Source organism: Podarcis muralis, chromosome 10, assembly GCF_964188315.1.
Source record: "Podarcis muralis chromosome 10, rPodMur119.hap1.1, whole genome shotgun sequence".
Classification (NCBI taxonomy): Eukaryota; Metazoa; Chordata; class Lepidosauria; order Squamata; family Lacertidae; genus Podarcis; species Podarcis muralis.
In genome coordinates this window covers 62,183,261-62,193,093 of record NC_135664.1, presented here as the reverse complement: position 1 = coordinate 62,193,093, position 9,833 = coordinate 62,183,261, and the positions used below count along the sequence as shown (strand labels likewise).

Sequence of the window (9,833 nt, the reverse complement as noted above, 5' to 3'; positions counted from 1 at the left end):
AAACATCCTCCTCCCACGTTTTCTTTAAACAAAGGGAGAACCAAAGCTGAGAGTTCCTTCTCCACAGTTACATTACTAAGATGCCCAGATGCAAGTATACAATAAGCACTTGAGCCCAGTTCCCTTTCGGGGGACAATGCCAGCCGCAAAGCGAAGTGACTCTCCAAAATGACCTCCCCTCCTTCGCCAGCTTTCCCTTATTACCAGCTTTCTATTGTACAGTTCTTTTCTTTCATACACTGAAGTCTCATCTACTTGTACAGAAATGTGTTGTTTCTAGTCTACGGAAAGGTTCCCTGTTTCAACGCATGTGCAACACTATGTTTATAGAAGGGGAGAATTTGTCACCTCTCCCATGAAAGGAACAATGTCCTCTTGCAGGGATCCTTTGCCTGGAATGCTGCTATTCCACAGACATCTTTAGAACCTGATCCACAACAATGTTTAAATAAAATACTTGGATCTAATTAATTCTGCCCCCAGCTCCTGCTTCACAAGTGGGAAATGGACTGGGCCATTTGCAAAAAAAAGAAGGGGAAAAAAGTGTATAGTGGCTCCTTGCCAACATCAGTCACTTTTTTTTGAACTGGAAAAAAAGAGAGAATGCCAAAATTAGCTGGAAAATTCCTTAACTTGCTTTTCTCTACATGGTTCATGGACCTCATCTTTGATGAATTTAGAGATGGCAAGATCAATCTAGATAAGACCTTGAAACTGCTAAATAAGTTTGACGTCAGTTACGACTACGTTCATGTGAAAAAGGTGTTTAAGGTGAGAAAATCATGTTTGTATTAAGAATATATAGTAGTATCGGTGGTCAGTGGACCATAGCTGTCTAAGTAAACTTACTACATGCCAACAGGACTTCAGACTAAAGTTCTTTAAGAGCAGAAAATGTATTGCTTCTAGGCAAGTTGAGTTATTACTGTGTAATTAAGGACCTATCTTTTCACCCATGAGCAAGCGCCCTTGGTTTTTCTTTCTTTCTTGGGTAGTGTTTCCTTTTCAGAAACCAATTATTGATCATTTGGGATGGGTTGGTAACATCTGTCTCACCTGTTGAACCTCGTATAGTTACATGAGATGTTTGATTCTTCTGTACACTTGCCTTCTAGTGCCCTTAATGGTCTTAGAAACAGAGATGTTTGGAAGCTTAAAAAACACACTCAATACTGTTTCCCTTCTGATTATGGCTGTTCTTATATTCCAGTGGAGTCTTATATTCCAATGGCTGTGACAGGAGGGTGGGGAGCTGAGAGGAGAGAGGCTTGATCGGATGATGAGTCCTATAACATGAGTTTGAAGTGGATGAATTGGCTGGGCTCCTCTCTCTCCCCTTTAATTATTCTGATTAAGCCAGTAATTGGCATATAGGATGGGAGATGAAGAGGTCAAACTGAAGACTTATGCTTCTAGATCAGCTTTTCAGCTATGTGAACGTAACTAAATTAGGTCCCAGATTTTAATTTAAGGTGCAGCATGTAACCTACCGGTACCTACGGGACCGCCTCTCCTGGTATGCCCCGCAAGGGACCTTAAGTCCACAAATGACAACACTTTAGAGGTCCCAAGTTGCAAGGTGGTTAGATTGGTCTCAACTAGGGCCCAGGGCCTTTTCAGTACTGGCCCCAACTTGGTGGAACGCTCTGTCACAAGAGACTAGGGCCCTGCGGGACTTGACATCTTTCCGCAGGACAGAGCTGCAAGACAGAACTGTTCCACCTGGCCTTTGGTTTGGACTCAGTCTGACCCTTATGTTTCCCTCCCCTTATGGTTTTGATCTATGGACTACTATTAAAATGAGGCTGCATTTTAAATTGTATTTTAACCCATAATTTAAATTGGGTTTTTTTCTTTCTTTTCTCTCCCCCCCCCCCATTATGTTTTTATTGTAATTTTACTGGTGTTAGCTGCCCTGAGCCCAGCTCTGGCCAGGGAGGGCAGGATATAAATAAATTATTATTATTATTATTATTATTATTATTATTATTATTATTATTATTACCTAACAGTGCCGGTTCCTTTTTCACTTCACTCCCCTACTGGCTTGCCCTCACAATCACGAAGGCTCACAGACTGACTCTAGTGAATTAATTTTATAATGAAATGATTTTAAAATGTTTTACTATTTTATTGTTGTTAGCCGCCGTGAGCCCAGCTTCGGCTGGGAAGGGTGGGATATAAATAAAATTTATTATTATTATTATTATTATTATTAGTGAGTGTTTCTTAGAAAAGCTTTGAACTATGTCAAAGTGCTCATCGTTCTGGTGTGAATGCTGCCACATAGTGCTTTATTTATACTTATTGCCAACTCTTTTTTTTTTACATAGAAAAATGACAAACAGAAGTCTGGACTTATTACCATGGAAGATTTTAGGGCAATTTATCGAACGCTTCTGCACCGACCGGAACTTCACGAACTCTTCAGCAGCTACTCGCCAAACAAAAAAGTTCTAACAGTATCAAATCTGTGTGACTTTCTTAGAAAGGAACAGTTTGAACTTGATGTTAATGAAGCAAGAGCTGTGTCACTCATTAATAAGTTTGAACCCATTGATGAAGGTACACTAAAGTTTTAATGTTACAGTTTAATTAGTTTGGAACCATAGCCTTTAGTGTGTTGATAATGATATTGAACATATGAGTAATAATGAGTATGTAGATAGTCGCAATGTAGCCTTTATTTTTCCAAGAGAAAATGTTGTTTTTATGCAGAAAGCTCGTCAGTTTTTAAATTTATTGTCTGCCCTGGACATTCAGCCAGCTCCAACGATAGCGAGGAGGTTAAATGCATTCCATCTAGTGCCTGAGATTGTGAGTCCTCCACCGTTATGAGCACATCTAATGAAGACCACTGCTGACATCTATTTCTGCAGCCACTATCTTTTGATGGAGAAAGGGGGAGCAGTGGTGGATAAGGCTTGCCCTCCACATACAATGATAAGTGCTACCCATGCTTATTGCATCACTCAGGATTCCACAAGAACAGAGCTTCTCAGGTCCTTAGCCAGCCTAAAAGTTTTGGTGGGGACATCAGAAAAGTAGACGGTGGCCAGTTTATCTGGTCTGCAGGCCTTTTTACAATCAAACTAAAAACTCTTTTTATTTAACCCTGATTTTTGCAGCTGTGCTGCAACTTACATACATTTTTAAAAATTCCTAAGCAAACAACAATTGTTGCTTTTCTTGCCACCAGTTCGCAAAAAAGGTAAAAAAATAAATAATTCAAGAACAACAACCCATTACTATTAGGAATAAGCTACAATGGGAGTGTTCTTATAGTTTATAACGAAAGCTTTCTTGTCTTTGAAGCTGCAAAGGTGGAACAGGTTCATCCAAAACCAATTCTTTAGTCATGTCCATGTTATAACCCAAAAGAACACGATCGGCTTTATGTTCACAATTGCTGCGGACCTAAAACTGATGTTAATGAGATGCATTGCAGTTCTGCTTGAAATTATTGGTGCTGCTTCACCCAAAAGGCCAGCTCTGGGAAATGCAGGCCCATAATTTTTGAGCCCCTCTGCAAACTGTGCTAATGATGGTCATTCTTTAATAAGGAATTTTGCCGACTCAGGTTCCAATTTTAAGTTTTCTAGCTTTTTACAGTTGTCCAAGTGATGTTTCAATATTTTAGATAGTGGATTCTAATTGTCCTCATTTCCAGGCTGGGACAAACTCTTGTGAGCTATAGCTATAATTAACCAGTGTACTGTAGCTGTTAGAGTGTTGGGCTAAGACCCAAGAGACCATGGTTCAAATCCTTACGTGGCCATGAAGCTCAATGTGTGTGGCCTTCGGCCAGTTCTTGCCTCTCAGCATAACCCACCTCACAGGGTTGTTGTGGGGATGAAATGAGGCAGGTGAGAACGATGCTTACCACCTTGAGCTCCTTGGAGAAAATCTGGGATGTAAATGTAATAGCTAGCTAGCCTCTCTCCTTGAATATACTTTCTAATTCACGAATGCTATGGCAAAAGTGCCACCACGTTGCCTGTAATAGGAGTTACTGTTTCAGATTTATTTCCAGCAAAGCAACTTACAAATGCTTGCTTTGAGGTCACGATGAGAATAGGTAAAGGTAAAAGGTAAAGGACCCCTGGACGGTTAAGTCCAGTCAAAGGCGACTATGGGGTTGCAGCGTTCATCTCGCTTTCAGGCCGAGGGAGCCAGCATTTGTCCACAGACAGTTTTCCAGGTCATGTGGCCAGCATACTTCTGGAGCAATGGAACACCATGACAGAAACCAGAGTGCATAGAAACACTGTTTACCTTCCTGCCGCAGTGGTACCTATTTATCTACTTGCACTGGTGTGCTTTCGAACTGCTAGGTTAGCAGGAGCTGGGACAGAGCAACAGGAGCTTACCCCATCACGCAGATTCGAACTGTTGACCTTCTGATCAGCAAGCCCAAGAGGCTCAGTGGTTTAGACCAGGGGATTTGCATTTCCAGCAGTCAAGGGAAAGCATAACTTAATTTCACTACACCTCTCAGCAGAGCACATACACCAGCCAACTTTAAACCAACCAACCAACCAGGAGACCATTTGCTTAGCATGCAACCCCTTTAATCCTGCCGCTTCCATTACGGTAATTGACTCCTTCTTGGCCTAGCAAACAGAGACACCTGAATCCCACCTCCCTGCTTTAGCCTTTGCTCTTGACTGGATATCCTAGACAGAGAGCGGGGAGAGAACAGCAACCGCTGTTTAGAGGCAATGTGGTGGCACCTTTAACCCCAGCACTATCTCATTTGTCAGATCGGAAAATTCCGCCTACCTTCTGAGTTTGCGGTTGGTGAATTTAGATACCTCAGAACAAACTGACCTGTCAAGCTTATTTCCCTCCGTTTAAAAAGTCTCTCTCCTGGATCTCGTAACATGATTTTTTGTGGTAAGCGGGATTTCACTGCAGCAGCCCCCCCTCCAAATAATAGCACCTGTACCTTTAAGAAGAAAAGCAGAAGCGTTCCTGTTGGTTTTCTAAAATTCCTGTATAATAAAATAAAATAAAATAAAAATAAAAATAAGGAGGGCTGAGGAATTTTAGGGAAATCCAGCTCCCTCCCCCCCCCCCGCCTAACAGGCATGGAGTCTTTGGCTGTGGTGTTGTTTCTCTGAGTATGGCAATTAAGTGTAAAAGCTTCAAAACTGCACCTACTGTGTTTTCTTACGCATGTCTGTATGAACGCAGATTGTGTTAATTCATCAGATTGTAGTGGCAATTTATCACATTCTTCATTGTTGCTTTCTGGAAGAAAGAAAAGCGCGGCCTAAAAAACAAGGGAAAAATGTACATTTATATTTCTTTATTGAAACATAAGCAAAAGATTATTGCCGTTTGTATAACATGAGATCAACTTGTACAACAGTCTAAGCATTCTCCTATTTTCTTAGACTATGTGAATAATGGTTTGTATTGCTTTTGCTTTATTATTGTTTGTAGTTCTTTTTGCATTATTCTTATATTCTTTGGATATTCTTAAAATAGAAACATTGTTTATAATTTGAATAAACCAGGACTAATTTGTATGCATCATGTGAGTAAATGTTCCGTTCAGATACTAAGCGAGACCATGCATGTGTTGTTTCAATTAATGATAAATGATGAAGGTATCCTTATTTGGACTGTTCTTTCTACATTAGCCTGCTGACTGATAATTTTACCTTTTAGAAACTGTTTAGATTGTAACAAATGCAACTTGATAAAACACTGGGAACAAAAGCACAAAACAGCTAAATGTTGGTTGATGGGATTTAGCTAAATAGTCTACTAATCTTGTATGAAATACATTTGATGTCTTGCCTTGTATAATGAGTGCATTAAACAATTTCTCTGTTACAATTCTCAGCTTTTAAAATATTAGTTTATAGTGTTCTAGTTACAGCATAACTTTATTGTGTGATTTTTAAAAAGCAACACTGCCCACAAATAAACACATTTTTAACGCTCCGAATTTCTTACCTCTTCATTGTTGAAGACCTCATTAATTGGGATGGCATTTGTGCATTTACAGCACTTTAAGGAATAGTGGGCGAGTTTGTTTTTGCAAAACAGCACAAACAGATATTGCACCGAATATTGCTTACCTGAGTTGCTAAACTGGTAACAGTTATATTAGAGGAGATTTCTTCTGTTCTTCATCTCATTTTAAAGACAGGAAATGCATTTTTCTAGGTTTCTCTTTTTTATATCAACACCAGTAACATTCTATAAATCCTTTGTGGTGTAACATACGCACAACTCCACAGTCATCCAGTGGATGTCGCCACTTGAAACTATTCAGTACTACTAGCAACATGACCATGGAGGGATATTTAAAGCCTCTGCACACGTTCCAACTAGTCAATATCCTTCTTAAACTGTGGTACCCAGAACTGGACGCATTAGTGTAGGTCTTATTTAATGGAACTTTCTCCTGGATGAGTGTACATAGGTTTGCTGCCTAAGAGATTCGTTCTCTGCATCAGGCGTGGGGAACTTGTGTCCCTCCAAATCTTGCTGGGCTGCAGCTCCCATCATTCTTGGCTGTGCTGGTTGGGGGGTTGATGGGAGCTGAATTCCAACAACATCTGGAGGGCCAGAGGTTTATTTCCCCTACTCTGTAATAATATCTAATTGGCTTGCAGCATTCCTATGCACATTGATTTAGGAGGAAGACCCACTGTGACTTAATTCAGACTACACATACCTAGGATTGGACTGTAGGGCAGCTAATTTGCATGGGATTGCAGCCCCAGGCCTTAAAACCTTGTTTTGATGTTTGCTTGAAACATTTTAAGTAGAAAAGATCATTTCAGAACTGCATAGTATCCCAGGTGCCAAATTCCCTATTCATGTGATATTAGTACACTGCGCAGAACTTGAAAATCATCTTTTTTGGTTTTCTGGGGCAGTTTTTGTTTTGTTTTGTTTTTTGCGTGAATGCTACTCCAGGTTCAGAGATTAGAATCATGATTACCTTGGGGATTAGGAAGTAGCTACTTTCCGCCTTGTGCTGACAAGACACATATTTTTCCTTCTGTCTCAAAAGCAGTTTTGATAACAGCAGCACACCAAAGGCTAGAACGGTCTCTACCGTGAGAAAGAGCCCTGTGGAATACATAGGTTGCTGACCTCCGATGTTCAAAAACTCTAATGAGTTTAACTTGAACTGTCTTTTCCCCACCCTTCAACAGGATGACTTGAGGGATCTAAATTGTTATTGTTCGGTACCCTTTGGTACGCTGCAGTTGTGCTTTCAAGCTTTGTCAGTGCGAAAGGTGATAAAATATCAAAGTGCTCTAAAATTTATTTTTATTCACTCCCCCCCCCCCATCTAGTTTGATCAGTGTGCTGACAATGAGACAGCCTTACCTAACCTGGCTGGTGCTCTCTAGGTGTTTTGGATTTCAGATCCCATCAACTTCAGGCCCCATGCCGACTGCGACTGGTAGGCATCCCAGTCCAAAACATCTGGGAGGCACACTGCTTTAAGAGGACAGGTCCTCATCCTGATGAGCTTCCAGTCTAAAATTCAGCAAAGAGGAAGAAGGGGAGGAAGAGGCAAGGATGCAGAAGGAAAATATATATGCAATTGTTTCAATTGCATGAGCTCAGCCTTAGTTATAGGCTTAGTTTCTAGATACAATTGAAATCTATTATCGTTCCCCGGGAAATGATCATTCAAGCCCAATGATCATGTGGCTCCCTCACAGTGCTATCTGGCCCTTGCGACTCTCTTCAGACTCTGTCTCCACCCCAGGCCACACCTCTGACTGGTCCTGCTCTCCACCTTCCTCAAGTATTTTATGAAGTAACATGGCATTCAGGCTGAAAAAGATTCCCCATCTCCTGATACAGAAGAGAAGTTTCTTGAGCAGGCACTAGGACAACATCAAGTAGGCTGTAGTCTTTCTGTTGCTTGAAGGAAGGAAAACATCGTTCCAGTGAATCTCTGACTCCACCTTGGAGCGCTGCCCAAGAAAGGACTGTTGCCCTCAGCTGAAAGGTGTTTCTGTCCTGGCCCCTAGTTGCTGAAGAACAAAGATTTGAAGGATCTTTGATGATTAGATTACTGCAGTACATGTGCGCATTGCTAGTTTAAGGCACCTCAGGAAATACACAAAGTCAATCCTAAATATATCAAGAAAAAGGCAAGTGCTCTAACTCCCAAAGCTATAAATGTTGACCCGACACTGATCCTTGTTATCCTATATGTAGGAATGGGGCACAACTTAGTTCAGTAAGTGTTCCCGCAGTCTCTCACTAGTCCTAGTAGGTGGAACTCTCTGTTCCCTTCTCATTTGGCACCTCCTAGATCTGGGTGACAGGGGGACGTGTCTCTGCTGTCTGAAAAGTGGCAGGGACTGGCAAGACATTCCCACCTGGAAAGGCAGAGCTGCTCCCAGTGTTTGATGGTGCTGGGGTGGGTGGTGCGCCCAGCACTATGAAAGTGTCAGTCAGAGGCTCCAACAGCTGTGGAGAGGCAGGTAGGGGACACAGAGGGAGATGGGGCTTGCAGCTCTTGTTGCAGAGATGAGATGAGATTGGGGTTGATGGAACCCCACACTATGATCCTCACTATCAGGCTGCCCCACACCTGGGAGAGACTCCTACATCCCATGGGAGCCCTCCCATGGGTCCTCCATTGGCCTGATTTGGCCAGCCCACGGCAGTTTCTGAGGGAACACTTCGACCACACCAAGGTCCACCCACTGCTGACTGACATATATGCAATAACCAGACACCTAAGTTTCTAGAGTGTATCCAGCATTGATATGTGTCTGCTCCCCCCTCTCCCATTATTGGATTTGTATGGACATTGTGTTTGTTACATATAATTATTTGAGCATTAGGTTTTCTCCTGTGCTTACGGTGAACAGTGATTCTGAGGAGGTCTACAGCCCAATGCCCCCTCAGAAACACCTTTATATGATCACAATGGCTGTTTCTTGAATGTTGTTGTTGTTTAGTTGTTTAGTCGTGTCCGACTCTTTGTGACCCCATGGACCAGAGCATGCCAGGCACTCCTCTCTTCTGCTGCCTCCCGCAGTTTGGTCAAACTCATTCTGGTAGCTTCGAGAACACTGTCCAACCATCTCGTCCTCTGTCGTCCCCTTCTCCTTGTGCCCTCCATCTTTCCCAACATCAGGGTCTTTTCCAGGGAGTCTTCTCTTCTCATGAGGTGGCCAAAGTATTGGAGCCTCAGCTTCAGGATCTGTCCTTCCAGTGAGTACTCAGGGCTGATTTCCTTCCGAATGGATAGGTTTGATCTTCTTGCAGTCCATGGGACTCTCAAGAGTCTCCTCCAGCACCATAATTCAAAAGCATCAATTCTTCGGCATCCATGGACAAAGAAAACAGGCTTCTTGAATAGAACACCCCCCTCATGTCTCTTTGTTGCTTGATATATAGTAAGAGTAAGTAGGTTTGTCCTTCAAAGAAAAAAAAATCCCACAGAATGCCCCCCAAATTCTAGTATACCTGTATACTAACTGTTTGGATCCTGAGCTGATTGTGACTCCCAGACTCTAGTTAACTGCTTTCTATTTGTCTAATAGTGTTAGAAGCAATTCCCTTTCCTCTGTGTTTGAGTGATATTTATCGTTTAAATAAATCATTGCAATTGGTGTAGTGGGCGGAACCCTGGATAATAGCCTTGAACACTCATAGCTCCATATGACATGTGCTATTATTATTGCTTACTTTTATAGCACCAAAAATATACTAAGCTCTTTACAAAAGGGTCGGATAAACAGGTCCCTGCCTAAAGCAGCTTCAGTAGACATGAATCATAAAAAGAATTTGTGTGGGGCACAGTGGTGGAAAGGAGGGAGCAGGGATCATAA

The 9,833-nt window shown here is 41.9% G+C and overlaps 1 protein-coding gene across 1 annotated transcript in view; it reads left to right on the top strand.

Annotated features, from left to right (window-relative positions):
• The first annotated feature begins 603 nt into the window (after positions 1-603).
• LOC114605593 (1-phosphatidylinositol 4,5-bisphosphate phosphodiesterase zeta-1-like) overlaps positions 604-9,833 on the top strand; it is a 44,679-nt gene continuing 35,449 nt past the window's right edge. The window contains exons 1-2 of the mRNA XM_028747001.2: positions 604-771; positions 2,334-2,565. Coding sequence (XP_028602834.2) covers positions 604-771; positions 2,334-2,565 — 400 coding nt within the window. The remainder of the gene's footprint in view (positions 772-2,333; positions 2,566-9,833) is intronic.